The following is a 19,723-nucleotide window of genomic DNA, read 5'->3' on the forward strand; positions in this document are numbered from 1 at the left end:
TACGAGCTCCACGGGCTCGCCGACTGTTGCGCTCGCCTTGCTTGTACACCATGCGCTCCAGCCGCCGCGCTCCCCCTGCTCGCAGGCCGCGCGCTCCGCCGATCGCCGCGCCTTCCTTCTCGCCGGTTCGCTTCGCCGGCCACGAGCTTTACTGGCCTCGAACTCCGGCGGCCGCCTCGCCTCCCTATTCTCCGGTTCCGAGCTTCACCGACCGCCGTGCCTTCCGACTTCACGGTCGTGAGCTTCGTTGGCCGCGAGCTCCGCCGGCCGCAAGCTTCGTTGGCCGCGTGCTCCGTCGGCCGCCGCGCCTCCCTGCTTACCGGCCTCGAGCTTCGCCGGCCACAAGCTCTGCCGGCCGCAAGCGCCTCCCTACTCATGGGCCGCGAACTCCTTTGCTCGCCGGCGTACAGCTTGTGCGTGCGGGCTGCGAGCTCCGCCGGCCACGAGCCCGGAGTCCAGGGCCTCGGGCGCGCCATTCATGAGCTCGCTGGAGCTCGGGCTCGCCAGCGTTGCACGCCATGAATGGAAGGAGAGAGAGGATGGGAGGATAATCCAAAAGATGGTAAATTTAGCTAACATGCTCTTAGAGACCCTAAGAAGGTTCCATAGAATGGATTGTGGAGGAGTGAATTTGGAGACCTCTCAAAAATAAAAATAAAAAAAGACGGTCCAGTGGAAGGTATGCTGAAATATTTTTTTATTTACCCTTTGACTTTAGACGGAAGGTTGTGCAGAGGGTATAGTGGAGTACCTCTTATCAGAAGAAAAGGAATAAGAAGAAAAAAAACACTGGCCGAAGCACATCATTCCACTAGCTTTGTGCCTTTGTCTTGTTAGACAAAAGTTGTCCGTCCCCACAACATGTAAACAGGATTCACTTCATTGTCGCTGCTCCAAATCCAAGTAAAGATGCGGGATTTCACTGCTTCCTACAAGCTCTACTTTACGAATCACATCACATGCTTGTGTTCAAATATCTACAGCCTCCATCAAAGGACTTGGATATCCCTTTTGCATGGTTAACTAGACTTGTTGTGGTAGAGACTGATGATCTCGTCCGAAACGACGAGCGTTTCTGCATAAAACAATTGGTTTAGATAAAGCGTCATAGCCTAAGAGAAAAAGAAGATGAATTAAGCAACTTAAAATCTTAACGTAAGTCTCCAACTAGTTTGTACAAAAATTTAATCTAAAACATACTATCTAAATGTGCAATTATGGTTCCTCTAGTGTGAAATTCTCATCCCAAAAGAGTTATGCAACCTATAGTCAATTCTAACTTGATCTACACTAATAAATTAAAAGCACATAAGTTGCAAATAAATACGAAAACTTAAATAGGGATGAGAGGAGATAAACTCTTAATGCAAAATTTATCATGTGGTTCAGTTAGTCATAAAGACATACCTACTTCATGTTGTTGAAGCACCACGGTCATCTTGATCTCATTTTCCACTAAAGAGCTTCTCCACAAATGATGGGGTGTCCACGTTCCTCGCACAAGTTCGTCGACGCCGCTCCACACTAAGCCAGAGGGTCAAAGACCAGCCAGTGAGCCACCAAGACTCCAAGGATGGTCGGTGCACCAAGATACAAGTGTGGTTCACTCTAAAACTAGTTCACAAGGTAGCAACACATTGCACTCACACTCTCAAAGATGTACTAAGGATTAAAGATTTGATCACTAAGCACTTGGATGGCTTGGTGCTTTCTAATGTGTATGGGTCTTTTTGTACTCCAGCAAACTTAAAATGGCCGGGGTGAGGTGTATATATAGGCCACCAAACCTATAGAGCCGTTGCTCAAATGGCTAGCTGCAGCACTCCATCGGTTGCATCGGTTCCTATGCAAGGTGGGGCATCGGTTAAATCGGTCACCCTATCCCAGCATATAGCCATTGAACTTTTTGACACGCGCTTGCTGCTGATGTAGAAACCACCGGTTAAGCCGGTGTAATACACTGACGCCCATCGGTTCAACCGGTGCTGAAGACATGGTTCCTTGCGCCCTGACATGCTCTCTGGACAATGTCCCGCTGAATGAACCGATGCCTCATTCTATGACCGCCGGTTCAGCCGATCGCACTGGGCTAGCTTTCTTCACTTGGCTCGGCACTGCTTGGGCTATTGTTCTAATGACACGGCATCTGTTTATCCGGTGCCGACCGGTTTAGCCGGTGCTGGGTCATCGGTTAAACCGGTGCTACTGTTTTCACGCAGCATGACCGATTTTTACTGTCAATTGACCGGTTTAGTCTGTTAATTGACCGATTTAGTTTGTCAATGCATCTAGTTTTGCTTCATTTCTTTTCATATTTGATCATTTGAATGACTCACATTACATCCTTGGAACCTAATAAACACCTTCCAAATATATCTTGATAAAATGTTAGTCCTAATGATTATATTGCCACATAATCTCTAAAATCACAAACAATGGCAAATGGGGTCATGTTCCTTACAACAATCAGCACCACCAACTGACTGGGGGAGTGTGGTACTGACATTTGTTCGAGATGTAGACATTCTCAATCCTTACTCAATTAAGTCTTAGCTCGAACTTCTCCTTCAAAGAAATAGTGAAAAGGCCTGATCGATAGAAATTCAGCTGAGCTTCTCATCTTGCAGCCCTTTCTATGATAGCAAGTTTGTCCCGGACTTGCTGCATTTCTCCCTGAAAAAATGACAATGCTTAGTAAAAGTTGCCATTGTGGAACATCTACAAATTTATCAAGATCTAGGAACTAGAAGAAAGTATTAGGAAATGTATAGCCATCATTATTTCTTTCCCTGTGTATACTTACCTTGTACACAGCACTGGCTATATAGTGATAATGTAGCCACCACCACATTAGGGTGTCATGTGTTCTTCTAATCATCTTTGCATGGTATCAAATGATCACTAATCCTGCCCGTCCTTCTGCTCTCTACTCTTTCCTATACAGCGTGACGTGTCCATCGCCGCTCAGCCACCCCTAATTGGCGTTGACTTGCTGCGCCAGTGATCCCCCTCCTCGACGACACCTTACTATGTCGCAGATCACCAGATCACCCCCTTGATGTTGTCGTGCCGTGCCGACTCTCCTCGACACCAATCTGTTGAGTCGGCCCATTCCTCACCGTCGCCGTTGCTACACTATGAATCTTTGTTGCGCCTCCGATCAACATTTACCCATTCCTCGGCACCAGTCCACTACGCCGACCCTTCCCCGCCTCAGCGCCGTCCTGTTGCATGGTGCACCTTTCGCCTCGTATCTGACCAGCACTTATCAGCTTCCTCACACACTACTCCATTGCGCCAGCCTTCACCGCCCGTGCTGCCTTTACCTCTTTGACATGCATGTTGGGCACCCTCCCTGCTGTTGCTATCAACACTATGCTGGCAACTTGCAGCGGCACCACTAGTGCTACTGGCAGTGGTGCCGCGAACGCCATCCAGTCAACCGTGGTGCAACCCTGCGCACTGTCTTCGTGAAGTCTCATGACCAAATGACATTGACAATGAAAAATTCCATTTACACTAAAAGGGCACCATTCTTCAAGTCCATATGTCAGACCTGGTGTCACGGGATACCTGACGTGGCACATATCTGTACGAGATATGGGATGGGACATCTCCTATAGCGTACGTCGTGTAAAGTACTCGAGTAGATTTAGAACTAGTCGGTATAGAAGGAAACTACTCGGGTAGTAATCGAGAGGGATTCCTGAGCTTGTACTGATCTAGGGTTTCATATAACCATGTCCCCCTGGCTATATAAGTGAGGAGAGGAGCGTACCCCTCCAACGCATATACAACCCTCAGACAGTACAAACCACCAAACAGGACGTAGGGTATTATGCAACTTGTGTCTCAAACCTATATAAACCTTATGTTGCTTACACCATCCTTGGCGACTTCCTGCCTACAATCTAATACCTTAGGGTATCCCTAAGTAGGCTTGCCGGTAAAATACTGACAGCTAGCGCGCCAGGAAGGCGACTTCACTGATAATCCCCTGGTGAACTTGATGGCAGCCACAAATTCCACCGTCGTGCTCAAGACCTTCGTCTTTGGCTCCTGGGTTTGTATAGCCAATGGCTCGGGTGGCTTCACTAGTCACCTTACCAAACTCGTGAAGCCGGAGGCACCTCCGTCCGTGTCGACCGTACAGACGATGTCAATGAATTTCGACTTTCTAATCTAATAATCAGAAACTATTTAAATGAGCTCAAGTCGATCCCACACCCACGAATAAGCAACGATGATTTGATCAATGGTGTGGATCACATCTCATGCAACATCAGCGAGTGCATCAACCTCGCAGAGACGGCTCTCTGGCATCACGACAACAAGGCCCACCAAGAGGGACCTAGCCCATGAGGCCATGACATGTTCGTTCAGGCGACATATTCTCTGGTATAGATCGGGTCGACTTCTACCTCGCTGACTGTATCAAGTTAGCAGAGGATGCTCTCCAAGAAAAAGAGGCCAAGGAGCAAGGTACTCCTAAGGCAAAATTCAACCATGGTTTCGACAACTTCATGGTCGGGTCGGACTCGACGCTTCCGGACCCAATCGATGATTTCAAACAATGGTTGAATCTCAATGGTGCTGGTGGCGAGCTAGGACTCCCAATACCAGACTCATTCGGGCTCATAGAAAACAATCCCTGACTTCCCCTCGGACTACATAATTCCACCATGGTATATCAGGAGGCTGTGAGCACCAAACTCCTCTCCGAATCAGAAAAAAAGATCTGGACATTCTACTTCTACTCAGAAAAGAGAAAGCCATTGCCCAACTGGGGGCTCCTACTACCTCCGACCAAAACAACTCAGAATTGGAAGACACAAATCTCCTCGGGACTCCCCTCGATCCTGACTACAATATCTACTCCTCAGGGCAGAACCGTGTATTGGCGAGAAAGGCAACCCCGCAACCAAACTCACAGGCGCTGACAATAAGGATGACAATTTCAGCATTGTCAGCACTTTTTGGATGGGCTGCTCCTGATGAGGAGGAGCAGGGACTGGTGGACGATTGCTGATACTTCCCTGCCAGGTCTTTTTCCTTCCATCCAAGTTAATTAATTGGAATGTGTGTGGGTTAAATTCCAGAGCACGCCAAGATACTGTAAGAACTTTGATCACCTCCTGCCAGGCTGAGATTGTTTGCCTACACGAAACAAAAATGTCAAGCATCCCTCGTGGGTGCATTCTTTCTTTGCTCATTTCTGAATTTTCCTATTGGATGGAGCTACCGTCTACTGGTGCAAGTGGTGGAATTCTGGTAGCATGGCGCCATGGGCTGTGTCCTGCCAGTGCCACCCAAGTTGATAATCTCAGCATCTCAATTCAATTCTCTCCTGGCAGCTCACAAGCTTGGTGGCTCGCATGTGTTTATGGCCCTCAAGGGGATGACCATAAAATTCTTTTTCTGCAAGAACTGCGAGATGTGCAGGCTGCCTGTCTTGAACCGTGGCTAGTACTTGGGGATTTCAATTTAATAATAAGCACTGAAGATAAGAATAATGGTCCTGTTAATCGAGCAATGATGGGAAGACTCCACTGACTGATTAATTACCAAGAACCGCCGCCCGTTCTGGCCAGCGGGCGTGCAACATCCAGTACGACGACGAAGATAGGGAGCGAGAGGAAGATGGCAGAGGGAGGAGATGCGGAGAAGGCGGCAGAGGCGGCGGCAGCATCAACGGGGAAGGAGCCATCGACGGTTGGTGCGGCGATGAAGAGAGGGAGTGAGAGAGAGAGAGGCGCTAGAGGGAGAGGGGGAGAGAGAGGGTGGGAAAAGGATAAGATTTGGGCATTGATCGAAAGACTTGGGGGCTGAAGGTGGATTCCGTGCAATAGGAACAGGTCGGCGGAGGCATGACAGGATGCGCCACAAATCGTGCGATACGCATCGATGATTCAAACTGTTTTTGCTATCGTGGACACTATGGGGGGACGCATAGGGTCAGAACTTTCATATATATAGAAATGATACATGATATACATATACATGTTGTGGTGGAAATTTTATATTTAGGAATCAGATGCCATATAGGGCGTGTTTGGCAGAGCTACACTCCAGCAACTCCATCAACGTGTCGTGCCAAACGCATCCAGCTCCAGCAACTCCAACTCCAAAAAAAACATGGAGTTGGACTCCAACTCCATGTTTTTCTTGGAGCTCCTCAAGGGCTGCTCCAAAAACACTAGTTTCACACCTCCTCGTGGTGTTGGAGGTTATTTACCTATCATTGCTACTAGTTACACAACTTACCCCTTCGTTTCTATTTTTTCTAGCCCCAGCCCTAATCTCCTCTTCTTCCTCGCGTCGCCGATACCACCGCACCATCCCCGCCCCTACGGGTCTGCGCGCCGCCTGGCCCATTGCGGCGCTGCACGCGGCCCAACCCCCCTACGGCGCTACGCGCGCCACGGCCTCTGCGGTGGCACGGGTCCCCGCCGCCTCTGCCCCTTGCAGGGCCATGCCACAGCCTTCTGCGGCGCTACGCCGCCGCGAGCCCATGCGACGCTGATCTGCGCCGCCCCTTCCCCCCTACAACAGCGAGGGGTCGGACTAGGCGGATTGTTGGTCGACGACCTCCGTGCGAGTTACCGCGCCAGGGCGTGGGGGTGGGATGCTGCGGTGGCGAGAGGATGCACCGAGGAGGAGAGGTGGACGCGGCAGAGGATCGCCGGACGGAGCCCCGCCGCCACCATTTCTCGCTATGCAGAGGACGACGCCGGCGTGGAACCAAGGGCAGTGGCACTAGAGTAGAGAGAGGAAGAGGTGGGGAGAAAAGCGAGTGACATGTGGGCCCATTCACAAGGGTTAAAAATAGAATATTCACAAGTCGGCCGATTTCTGGAGTTGGAGCACTGTAATAAGCCAAGCACGTACAATAGCTCTATATTTTTGTGGAGCTAGTGGAGTGGACTCGCAAAAATGTGGAGTTGCTACTCCGGAGCTAAATTTTTTTTGAGCTTGAGTGCTGCCAAACAAGTCCAATACCTTTTTTTTAGTTTAGTGTTGCCAAACAGGCCCAATACCTATAGGCACTGTTTGTTTCCGATTATAATCGGTTTTATCGGTGAAAATAAGCGATAATCCCACCAAACGCCTTGTTTACTTTCGCTTCTCTGGTAATTTGCTTCAGAGATTTGAACTACGAGAAGCGAGAATCGAGAAGCGAGAAAATTTTCGCTTGTTTCGGCCATGCTTAATCTAAGAAAAACAAACAGGGTGGTAATTTTGCAAGAGGTAGCGCGGCACCAGCGGTGCCAATAATCTATCTATATCTATATATACTATAAAGATCCAAAACAATTGAAAACTTTTTTCACCCACATCGGGTCCACTGTACCCTTCACGCCGGACCCACCTGTCAGGGTGGAGGGAGGTGGAGACCCATAAAAATCGCATGTTGGGGAGCTACCCTTCACGCCGGACCCACCTGTCAGGGTGGAGGGAGGTGGAGACCCATAAAAATCGCATGTTGGGAGCGTCTGCTGAAACTCTAATTTTTTTCTCACCAACCGCAGTTGTACCAGCCGGCTGTACCAACCATAACTATTACTTTTTTTTTCCGCTCCTCTCGTCTCCCCAAGATCCTCTTCCGTTCTTTTTTTTTTCTCGCAAAACTGCCTCTGCAACGATGGCATCCACGCCAGCCACAACCGTGGATACGAACGTCCCCGTTGTCGCTGCCGCCGGCCGCGAACACGACGACGCTGGAGAGACCACGTCGCGCACGCCGTTCTCGAGCGACAGGAGGGTGACGCCATCTCGCAACTTGCCCCCCAGCTCCTCTTCGCCCAGCAAGGAAGGCACCGCATGGCGGCCAGGAGGACGGAGAAGACGAGCATGAGCACCAGGAAGGAGGATGCGCTCGCGACGGTGGTGTCTCCATTGCGCCAGCACTTGAGGAGCCTGTGCAGGAACGCCATGTGAGGCGAACAGTGAGGTAGCTAATAAGCAGCACCCACGCGCGGACCTGCTCCGAGAAGAGATAATTATAGCAGGAAACAGGGAGGAAGAAATAGACCTTCGTATCCTTGTCCAAATGTCAGCAGCGCCGAGCACACCAAGCGAGAAGGCATGTACGGCGGTGGGTGCTGCTGCCGTTCTTTACCGCTAACTGGTCCTTTCCACTGCGAATCGAGCTCCCACAATTATGGATGAGCACAAATGTTGTGCTCGTGAAGCTCCAGGCCTTGCCAATGGATGAGTACCTTGCGCTCAGGGCGACACGCAGCAGGCTGACTCGAGGGCCCTTCGGCTCCAACAGCGCAATCGCGGGGCTGGCGCTGCGGAGGACCAAGGTCATCGATCTCTGCGACAGCAGCTGCGACTACGAAGACGATGGAGATTGGGAGGAGGGGGAGTTCTGCCTAGACCACGCGGAGGTTTCTCGCAAGGCGAAGTGGCGCCGTGCAGGGTTCATGCAATAGGAACGCGCCCGTGAACATAGAGGTTCGTCCAACGACGAATATGGGCGAAGTGGCGCCGCGCAGGGTTCCTGCAAAAGGAACGCGCCCGTGAACATGGGTTCGTCCGACGATGAATATGATAGAATCTCTATAAGCTAGTTTATCAAGAAGCGGCAGAGAGTTGAGTTCTGTGCCTAATCAGACGCAAGTGTGTCTATGCTAGTTAATATAAAAAATAATAGAAATATGGATCGGAGATGGACAGTTTGGAGCCATCATGTCAGTTGGACCGACATTGGGCCTCTTTGGCAGGGCTCCCAAACCGGCTCCAAATCTAGCTCCAGCCGGAGCCCTGCCAAAGGGTCTAAAATGAAGCCACTTCAGATTTGAAGCCGCACTTGGAGCTCGTAGCAGCTTCCACACAAGGGGTGGAGCCACCAAAACGTAGCTCCTCACAGCTCCACCCCTCTGTTTCCACCGGTGCCCTCGATGGGCCCACTAGCAGGAGCGGCGATGATTTCCGAGAGCGGCGCCGGGCACTGGAGCGGCGGTGTCGGCCGTCGGACATGGGCGGGAGCGGCGCTGGGAGGGAGGGAGCGGCACTGGGCGGGCGGCAGCAGCACCGGGCGGAGAGGAGGCGGACGGCAGAGAGGGGTGCGGCGCCGGGCGTCGGGCCTGGACTAGAGCGGCGCTGGGCGCGCGGCAGCAACGCCGGGAGAAGGGGAGGCGGACGGCGGAGGTGGAAGGAGAGGGCGCCGGAGGTGGAAGACGGAGGTGGAAGGCGGGGGAGGGAGCCGCCGCCGGTGGGAGCTCGAGGCTGGGGAGGGGGCCGCCGGCGGGAGCTCGAGGCCGGGTAGGGGGCTAGCGGTGGCGGGATCATGAGGCTGGGGAGGGAGCCGGCGGCGGCGAGAGCAAGGCGGGGGGTGGGGCGGCGGCGAGAGCGAGGCGGGCGCTAGGGAGGTGCGCCGAATGGATAAGGAGGAGGGGAAAAAAGAAAAAGGAGAGGAAAAGAAAAGGAGGGGAAATAAAAGAAAAGAAAGCAAATGGAAAAAAAAAGAGAAAGGGCAGTTTAGACATTTCACAACCTCAATCCAACTGGTGGAGCTGTTTTATCAAACGTTTTTCAAAACGACTTCGGCTCCACTCGAGAAGCCGCTCCACCAGAGCAGCCGGAGCCGGAGCTCTTTTTCGATAGGGTAAAGTCTATTTTTGACCATCCAACTCTTGCCTCGGTCTGGTTTTAGCCATTGAACTCTAAAACCGGGTATCTTCGGCCACTCAACTATGAAAACCGTTCATTTTTGACCATCGGGCTGTTTTGGGGGCCGGTTTCGCTGACGTGGACGCCACATGGCAGTGGGGCTCACTTGTCAGCACTATCTCCCTCTCCTCTCTATTTTCTCCTCTGCTCCCTCCCGCCGGCGCTCCGCACCCTCCCCTGCTCGCTCCCACTGGCGAGCCGCGGGGCCACGCCGCCCCTCCCCTGCTCCCTCCTGCCGACGCTGGCTGCGCCGCGCCCCCTCCCCTGCTTCCTCCACGCACGACATGGCGTGCGGCGGCCATGGAGCTTGGGCTCACCGGTGACGGCGAGGGCGGCGGCTGGGTGGCTAAGGGCGCCAGCTAGGGAGCTTCAGCAAGGCTGGGTGCATCATGTGCGCCCCGTCGGCGTCCAGGCACACGGTCTGCAGGTGGCCAGCAACGAGCTCGGCGGCTCATCCATGGCGGCCGCGGTGGGTGGATGGCTGGTGGGTGGCGGCTCAGCGCATGGCCGGCCGGGATGAGTCAGGGACGAGGGCGGGGAGGCCACGAGGAAGCTCCACGCGTGAGTAATTGGAAGAGGGCGAGGTGGTTTAGGCGAATTTGGCCGGAGGGCGGCGGGGTGCGATTGTGGCAGCGGCGGCGCTCGCATGCGTGTGCTCGACGGGGTGAGGCGACGAGGCTTGCTCCCCCACCTCCGAGTGCGGGCCGGAGCAGGGCGCTGCCACGGGCAGCAGGCGGCGGCCGACAGCAGGCGCGTCGCGGTCTCGCTCCGGCTCCGCACGGGCAGTGGCGGCGCAACCTTCTTCCCCACCGCCGGCCGCCCTCAATTCGTCGTCTCCGGTGAGGCTCCCTTCAATTCCGTGCGCAAGGAGCTTATCCGTCCTCTCCTCGACCGATTCCGGTCCTCACCCGGTCGATTCCCCTTCCGCAGGTCCTCCTCGGCGAAGCTCCATCGCCACCGCCGCCGGATGTCGTCGCCCCGCCTCCTCGCCGCGGCTCCCCACGCTGCGCTTGGCCGGTGAGCTTCGCCGCGCCCTTGGCCAGCTGGTGCGCGCGCGCCCGACCTCCACTTGGCTCTTGGCCGCCTACCCCCGCCGGCCGCCACGCCGAGCCGCCGCGCGCGTCGCGCCGCTGGCATGGGCGCTGCGCCACGGGCCAGCATCGGTAGGAGGGAGCAGGGGAGGGGGCGGCGCAGCCAGCGTCGGCAGAAGGGAGCAGGGGAGGAGGCGGCGGGGCCCCGCGGCTCGCCGGCGGGAGCAAGCAGGGGAGGGTGCGGAGCGCCGGCGGGAGGGAGCAGAGGAGAGGGAGAGGAGAAAAGAGAGAGGAGAGGGAGATGGTGCTGACAAGTGGGCCCCACTGCCACGTGGCGTCCACGTCAGCAAAACCGGCCCCCAAAACAGCCCGATGGTCAAAAATGAACGGTTTTCATAGTTGAGTGGCCGAAAATACCCGGTTTTAGAGTTCAATGGCTAAAACCAGATCGAGGTAAGAGTTGGATGGTCAAAAATAGACTTTACTCTTTTCGATAAGCCGGACCAAACGGGCCTTAATTCAAGCTTTGCCTGCTCTACCGGTCCCCACGACTCAGCCCGCAACCGCAACCAAATTCGCATCGGCATCTCTTTAAGGGGTGAGAGGGGGAAGGTTGCTTCAACCCTAACCCTACCCTCTCCCGTCGCCATGGCAGCCGGCGGAGAGCCCTCCCCGTCGCCGTCGCCGCCACCTCCCTCACCCGCCAAGCACTCTCGCTCGCCCGACGACGCCCAGCCCGACGCCTCCCCGAAACGCCGCAAGCGCCACCACCACCACCGTCGCCACCACCACCACCGTCGCCACCGTCACACCAACTCTCCGGTAGCCGGGGCGGCCGACGACGAGGTAGAGGAGGGGGAGATACTCGACGATGCTGCCGCCGCCGCTATGGATGTCGACGCTGATTCCGCCGCCCAACAGGCTCCCCTTGTTCCGGTACACCTCTTTGGTTTCACTTTTAACTAGCACTGCAATCTCTTGGTTACAGTTTAATGTAGTATTTTCTAGTCACCCGGCTTGCCCATCTATTCTGACTATGTCATCTCTGTTGCTCTCGAGGGCAACACATCCATCTGTACAAAAGTCTTCCCCTTTTGCATTCTTATCTTGGTGCATATTTCCACCTAGTATAAGATAAGAAATCGAATTACATCTCTTTTGTTCTGGCACAACATTCTTATCGGGGAATTAGAGGTGCAGGTCTATTCAATTTTTGTAGCATAGTTAGTACTGCTTCGGTATCCTTTTTGTTGTTTCTTCATGCTGGTTAGCCTACTTACTGTCTGATGTCTTGCAATTGCAGGAGCGCCTTAACAATGGTGCTGATGCAACCAAGTTGCAAGCATATGCTCTGCCTACCCTTCCATCCTCAAAAGACGTAACGAAGTCACTTAACAGTGCCCCTGGGTCTGAAAGCGGAGGTATCCTTTCAAGTGATGCTGAAGACACCAAAGGGTATGAACAAAGCCAAAGCCTTTCGAAATCTCCAAGATCTAGAAAGGAGAAGGAAAGGAGGCGAAGAGATGAGCGTCACTCTTCGTCTTCTAAAGATTATCATTCAAAAAATCACTCTAGAACATCTCCTCACCCAAGGCATCACAGTGAAGCTCATCCAAGGGATCACTCAAGGTCTAGAGAGAAAAGTGATGGCGCTAATGGTTCTCGTGCAAGTCTTAGGGATGGTTCTGATCATGACAGCAATGATCGGAATGGGAAGTCTGGCAGACATACTACTAGCAGACAGGAGAATGAAAGGGAAACGAGCAGAATCCATCTTGTTCATGATAGACCTAGCGACAGGCATGGTAGCCGGGAAAGGTATAGGGATGTTAGGATAGATAGAGACAAAGTTGATTCACCTGAAGCTACCCGTAGGCTCAGAGAAAGAAGCAGGAGTTGTAGTAGATTGGATCGAAGGGAAAGTGCTCGTGTTCGTGACCAAAGCCGGGAGAGGGAAAGACAGAGTGGTAGTTCAAGGCATAAAGATCATGAGAGGAAGAGGGATACAAGTAAAGATCGGCATAGAGAATCTGACAGGGTTGATAGTGTACGTGAAAGGGAGAGGGTGAGAGATGATAGGGACAGGGAATGGCATAGGGTTAAGGGAAGTGAAACTCGTAGAACCAGAGAAGGACGGGATAACGTTAGCGATATTGAGAGGCACAGGGATTCAAGGCGCTCAAGATACGGCACATCTGAAGGTTACAAAGAGAGGGCTAGATCCAGGGAGAAAGATAGAGATGTTGACCACAAAAGTCGGAGGTCTGACGAAATGAAGGAAAACTCTTTCAACAAGTAAGGGAGTTTTCACTTGGTTAACTGATAACTTGACTAAGCTTCTTTCTATATGTTGTCTTAATTTTCTGGATATTTATAATTACTTCTTTTGTCTCGATATTAGGGAGGAAGATGAAGAGGAGTACCAAGAGAAAATTGAACAGCAGTTAGCTATGCAGGAAGAAGAAGACCCTGAAAGAATTAAGGAGGAAGCAAGGAGGAGGAAAGAAGCCATTATGGCGAAGTACAGGCAGCAACAATTTCAGAAGCAGCATATGGAATCCAAACTAAGTAGCAATAATGAAGGTAACTTGATTAGATAATGTTGGGTTCACCTTACTGTGCTATGTCCAGATCAATTAGTTCCTACTGAAAGATATACTGTTGCTTGTACAGAAGTAAGAGCAACGGATGGAGATGAAACTACGCATCTGAAAGATGATACTGATAGCAGCGCTACAGGAAATTATGAAGCTGAAAATAAGCATGATTCTTCAGATGTTTTTGCTGGCAAAGCAAACTTCACTGTGGGGAAGTCTCCTGCTCGCAATGATACTTTAGTTAGCACAGGAGCATTCAGTGATGAGAGGATGAAAGGTGTTTCAGGTCTTGGAGAGGGTTCTCCCAAGGTAGTTGTTTTCTGCTAACCTGTTTGATAAACATATGAATTATGAAACCATATCGTCCTAAAAACTTATACTACATGTTCCAGAGCGAGAGATCGGCAGACATGTTTTGTGATGACATTTTTGGGGAATCACCTGCAGGCATTAAAAAATTGGTATGAATCCTATCCCTTCTGCAGTTCTGCTAATTATCAAAGTGCCCTGATCAATATGTCATGGGAAGGGATGCAACTTGATGCACATGCTAGTCTTTCTAAGCATGTATTATTTGCATGACAAGCAAAACTGGTTAAGTTTCAAAGGAACACTGTTTTCTGTTTGTTTTTCCCAGTATTGGATACAAATGGTTTCAATGATCTCAAAATTACTTTATTGGACAGGGCAAGGATGATGGTTTGCATATTGAGAGAAATGCTCTTCATGACAACTGGGACGATGCAGATGGGTACTACAGTAAGTTATGCTATCTTATGGCCATTTTCCTTCCTGTTTCTTTGTTTTCTCTGAGGTCAAACTTTGCTCATGTGTTTCCATTCATTCATTCTCTTGTTTCTGCGACTCTGCAGCTTACCGGTTTGGGGAATTGCTGGATGGCCATTATGAAATTACAGCAGCACATGGGAAGGGTGTGTTCTCAACAGTTGTGCGGGCAAAAGATCTTAAAGCTGGTAAAGATGATCCTGAAGAAGTTGCTATCAAAATTATTCGCAACAATGATACAATGTAAGTTAAGCTCCCTAGAGATTTTCCAGCAATATTTCTAGTATTGAAAATAAATAGGACTATTTAATTCAATATTTGATTATACAGGTACAAGGCTGGTAAGCAAGAGGTTTCAATATTGGAAAAACTTGCAAGTGCGGATCGCGAGGACAAACGCCATTGCGTGCGGTTTATTTCTAGTTTCATGTACCGGAACCATCTTTGCTTAGTTTTTGAATCTCTCAATATGAATCTTCGTGAAGTATTAAAGAAATTTGGTCGTAATATTGGGCTTAAACTAACTGCGGTGAGGGCATATTCAAAGCAGCTCTTCATTGCCCTGAAGCACCTGAAGAACTGCAAAGTCTTGCACTGCGATATAAAGCCGGACAATATGCTGGTATGCCATTATACAACATCATTTTTTTTATCTGTTGTATTATCATCAGTTGTCTTCCTTTAATGGGAACTTGATACATTAAAACTCAAGTTTTATTGCTATGCTGTGATTTCATCCTTCCAAGCACACAAGCACATTATTACTATAAATACTATCTATTAAACACCCTTTCTAACTGTTTCTGTTAATTTGTATTTTAGGTGAATGAGGCTAAGAATGTGCTCAAGCTATGTGATTTTGGTAATGCTATGCTTGCTGGCATGAATGAGGTTACGCCTTACCTTGTCAGTCGTTTCTATCGGGCACCTGAGATCAGTGAGTTCTTTCGTCAACTTAACCTTATTTCAGAATGTTTATTAGATGCTGTTTTTATTTTCTACTCGTGTTCTTTCGGGTTTCATCTCTAGCCTACCCCAACTTGCTTGGGAAAAAAGGCTATGTTGTTGTTGTTGTTGTTGTTGTTGTTGTTGTTGTTGTTGTCTGTGTACATGTTCTACGTCCAAATGCATTGTACCTTACATGTTCTTTTCTTGCAGTTCTTGGGTTACCCTATGACCATCCATTGGACATGTGGTCAGTTGGCTGCTGTCTATATGAGCTTTACACCGGGAAAGTCTTGTTCCCAGGTCCATCAAACAATGCCATGCTTCGTCTTCATATGGAATTAAAGGGCCCATTCCCTAAGAAGATGCTTCGGAAAGTTAGTTGTACTTGCTTGCATAATTATTAACCTTAACAAATGGAATTTTCTTTCGTTTGTGATGGTACACGTACACCTACAAGCTGCATACTTAAGGCATTCAAAAAAAAAAATCCATGCTTCTGTTGAATTGTTGATTGAAGATACAAATACTTCGTTAATAGTGCACCTACTAGCTGCATATGATATGTATGACCTTCAACAAAAATCCCATGCTTCTGTTGAATTCTTGAATACAAATACAACTAATTTAGTGCACATTATAAACCCTGCTCTAAATGATTGTTTATAACTTCCCATTGTGCAGGGTGCCTTTACAATGCAACACTTTGACCAAGATCTTAATTTTCATGCTACAGAGGAGGATCCTGTGACAAAAACGGTGTGTCCGCGAAACCATAACATTTTTGCCATGTTCGTTTTGGATTATTTGAATTCTTTATTTATTACTATATATTTATTACTATACTTATGTTTGCAGGCTGTGAAAAGGTTAATTTTGAACATTAAACCAAAGGACATTGGTTCTTTGATTTCGAACTTTCCTGGCGAGGATCCAAAAATGCTGTCCAGTTTTAAAGATCTCCTTGATAAAATATTTATCTTAGATCCAGAAAAGAGGATAACCGTATCACAAGCACTTAGCCATCCTTTTATCACTGGCAAGTGAAATAAGATGCCGATTGCTCTTGACATTGAACTTAGCATCTACTTGTAAATTTGGGTTCCTCTTGTCTAATCATCGACATTTCTGTCTTGTGTCCTGGGATCTATGAGACCAAGTACATGGATGAAGCACGGAACTATGGAAGAGACGACACCTTGCTGCATGCACTTATCATTTGGATATGTTCTGTTGCTTGTAAGACAATTAGCCAGTTGGCATTCCATTCCCTGTATTATACTCTTTACTATGGATTTAAAAGATATACATGAAAGTCTGCTTCATTTCACTTAACAATTCTGCTGACTTGTGGATCGTTGACAAGCAAGGTTATATATATGTAACACTTTTGCTTAACGTGTAAGCAAATCTTTGCATGTGCTTGGAAGTTGGAACACTTTCTATTTGTGTGCCGGCATATACTCAGCTGATGTCTAAGATTGCATGCTGGGTATGCTTAGCCTCGAGCATTTACTTATCCTTGGGTGTAATGCATCAGATATCGTATTGCTTGAAAAGTAGTTTATTTCACTCTAACACGGGCCTTGTACTATTAATTTGTTTCTACATCTACTTGTGTTTGGATTTATAAGATTCTAATTTGTTCTTTCATTCAGGATTCTGCCAGGGCCTCTGCTGTGTGCACATTTTATATGCTTAAGGGCCAACATAAGAAGGTACCCTGGTTAATATCTGGGTAACTTAATGTGTTTGAACCCATACACTGTTTTCTCTGTTGTAGGTTGAGAGAATGATAACTATATTTCATTAGCGTTGGATTTTATCTTTCATATATGTTATAGTCATTTGTTCTCTTCATTAATATGTACAATCTTAGTCTATGCTTGATGTTTTGGGTGGTGATTGCCAAATTTAGATACCCATTTTTTTTTGTCCTTTCCTGCCACATTTAGCAGCTTTATGCCCACCCACAACTGGTAGATGAGTAGGTGATGGATGGAAAGTAAATATACGTGAAGTACTCAAATACAAGCACATTTACTGTTGTGTCTACCTTTTGTTTGCGCCATTAAAGTAGAATGATTCTTTGTGAATTTGTTTGCTACAATAAATTAGTAATAACAAAGCATGGTCATTTTTTCCTGTTTACCCTCATATGGAATATCAATTGAAAATCGGTTTTGCTTTTATGTTTATTTGAGGTCCTCGGATGGAGATAGCTGGACCCACTACTCACTTGACATGGTAAATCCTTTCAACTCTGGATGTATTCTGTTTTATTCTTCAAGAGTTCTCACCTAATATTTGATAAATATGTTTCTACATCATGGCTGATTTTAATTTTTTCAATTTTGGCGACGTTTACTACTTCTCTTTAATATTTATGACGCGTGTTTCTAGTATTTAGAGTGTTACAGTTAGTTATTTTTTGTCATTTCATTTTAGTTTTGGTTACTAAAATTTGTGTATGGCGCGTCTGCTATCCCCCCACCCACCTAGAGAGAGTGTGGGCGCACGTGCGCACATGCATTTTTTGGGTGTGGTTGCTGTAACCCTTAACACTTCCCATTTGTACTATATTTAGAACCATGGGCATCCCATCTGTATCCAAGCTAACAAACGTGAGTTGAAAAACACTGGTGGTATTAGCTTATTTTGTTATCTGGAGGCTGAAAGTTTACCGCATAATTGCTATTCAAGTCCTATTCGGTTTTATTCTTCAGAATCCTATTTTCCTTGTTGGTCAGTTTGAACCTATTGCGGTCCATAAGTGGGCATGTGATTGGCTGTAGTTTCTCATGTTGGATCCCTGTAAATACTTTTTGGGTAAATTTGAATAACCAGGCATGAAAGTGCCTTAGAAATTTCAGCCCATTGACCCACCCCCATGTACTGGTCACCTTTGTTAATGTTTTGCCCAATAGGCTATTGCACCATTTAATGTTTTTTTTTTTGCATTAAGTTGGACCTAGTTCAATTTGATATGGCACATGAACTGATTTTGTTCAGTCCCTAGTGGCCAAGCATTTGGTGCTTGCATCCCCCCCCCCCCCCTATTTGGATCATTCTGCAACAAGTGATTGTATGCTAAGATACTGGTCAGCGGGCAGTAGTGTTGTCCCATATAATAGGGCGCCTTTAAGAAACCGTAAGAAATTGGCAGAGCTAGTGGAATAACACTTGCGGTTTTACACAACATAATCTCTTACAGGGTGTTGATGAATGTAAAATGAATTATGCTGTTTCGCTTGTATGTTGTTTCAGACATCCAGTTATGGTAGACTCTGGCACGTTTCACATGTTTCAAATGTAACTTGTAACATGCTGTTACTGTCAGTATTGATGACGACCTACCTCTATTGATAAAGGTTATTGCTTGGCCCTATTTGTTTGAACTTCTGGGGGCTTTTTGGACTACTAGCTTCTGGGATGTCCAAAAGCCCGATGCCCCCAAAAGCTAGAAGCTGACAAGCACATGACAGGATACTTCTAGCTTCTCCTTTTGAGGCCGTTTGACTTTTGGAGATTCCGAAAGCTAATGGACAATGGTTCAAAAGTGCCCAAAAGCTCAAACAAACAGGACCTTAAGAAAGAATCATAATGGTAGGTGGGTTGTGATTACTACTGTGTCATTGGATAATTGATTTGTCAATGATTTAGCTCACCTGCTTTTTTCTGAAAGCCATTGCGAAGTTGACCAATTCCTATTCTAGCTGTATTTTTGGATGATTTGCTGCTCCTCGTAAAGTGGTTATGGCTTAAATGGTAAACAAAATAAAAAACAAAATATTGGTGATTAATACTCGTGCATATTTGGTTTGGACTGTTAAAAGACTCATGCTTGTTATGTACTCTCCCCGTTTCAAATTGTAGGGGTGTTTTGGCTTTTTAAGATGGGCTATTTGCAATACTGCCCTTGTTTTAAAGTCCAATTGCATGTTTGTCCCTATTTTTTCAATTTTGCATGTTTGCCCTTGTTTTTAGTCTTCCAGTTGCATGGTTGCCTCTGTTTTATTACAAAATTGCCCCTGTTTTGAGGTTGAATTGCACGTTTTAAGGGTAAACATGCAAATGAAAGACTAAAAACATGGGCAAACATGTAAAGTTAAAAAAACAGGGGCAAATGTGTAGTTGGACTTCAAAATTAGGGCAGTTTTGCAATTTGTCCTTTTAAGATCCATACCATTTGCAATGCAAGATATACGTTATGTTTAGATACTCCATATCTCATTTAGAGGTTCTAGCGCCCACGCGAAGTTGAGGAAAGGAAGTCGTCCAGTGAAGTAGTAGTGTTTTGGACGCGGCTGCCCCCGCATGCGCGCTTTGGCTCCTGCGCCGAATCTGATTGGTTACAATAACCATCCTCATATTATGTGTTTTTGGCTCCCGCGCTGAATCTAATTGGCTATAGTAATCATTCTCTAATTATGCAGTCAAAGGTCTCACTAGATTTGTTAGGATTTCTAGCGCAGGGTTTTGAAGTTGGTTTAGAAAACTGTTTTTATTTAATACCTCTAATTAACAGTCAAAGTTGTGAATAGTTTCCCTTCTAGGAACTTAGACTAACCAAACAGGGCCACGTGTAACAAGACGAATGGAGTGAACAGGTATAGTGTGCAACAATGCGAGTTCCCAAGAGCGAAAGTAGTGTGTTGACTTCAATTTTCGGCAATTCAGAAGTGG

The 19,723-nt window shown here is 48.1% G+C and overlaps 1 protein-coding gene across 1 annotated transcript; it reads left to right on the forward strand.

The window, feature by feature from the left end:
* The first annotated feature begins 11,264 nt into the window (after positions 1-11,264).
* LOC120700243 (serine/threonine-protein kinase prpf4B-like) lies at positions 11,265-19,147 on the forward strand. The gene is made up of 15 exons (XM_039984469.1): positions 11,265-11,645; positions 12,013-13,004; positions 13,111-13,292; positions 13,383-13,615; positions 13,699-13,767; positions 13,993-14,065; positions 14,179-14,335; positions 14,423-14,714; positions 14,915-15,029; positions 15,251-15,414; positions 15,722-15,796; positions 15,896-16,276; positions 16,696-16,755; positions 17,242-17,284; positions 18,409-19,147. The coding sequence occupies exons 1-12, from the start codon at positions 11,358-11,360 to the stop codon at positions 16,082-16,084; spliced, it is 2,829 nt and encodes a 942-aa protein (XP_039840403.1). The 5' UTR covers positions 11,265-11,357; the 3' UTR covers positions 16,085-16,276; positions 16,696-16,755; positions 17,242-17,284; positions 18,409-19,147.
* Positions 19,148-19,723: the final 576 nt, after the last annotated feature.

Source organism: Panicum virgatum, chromosome 3K (genome assembly GCF_016808335.1).
Source record: "Panicum virgatum strain AP13 chromosome 3K, P.virgatum_v5, whole genome shotgun sequence".
NCBI classification, from domain to species: Eukaryota; Viridiplantae; Streptophyta; class Magnoliopsida; order Poales; family Poaceae; genus Panicum; species Panicum virgatum.

Excerpts from the sequence above, each read along its gene's own strand:
- LOC120700243 (XM_039984469.1), top strand. The coding sequence starts at position 11,358 with ATGGCAGCCGGCGGAGAGCCCTCCCCGTCGCCGTCGCCGCCACCTCCC. Across the intron at positions 13,616-13,698 it reads TTGGAGAGGGTTCTCCCAAG|AGCGAGAGATCGGCAGACAT; the intron begins GTAGTTGTTTTC and ends TACATGTTCCAG. Across the intron at positions 15,415-15,721 it reads CTAAGAAGATGCTTCGGAAA|GGTGCCTTTACAATGCAACA; the intron begins GTTAGTTGTACT and ends CCCATTGTGCAG.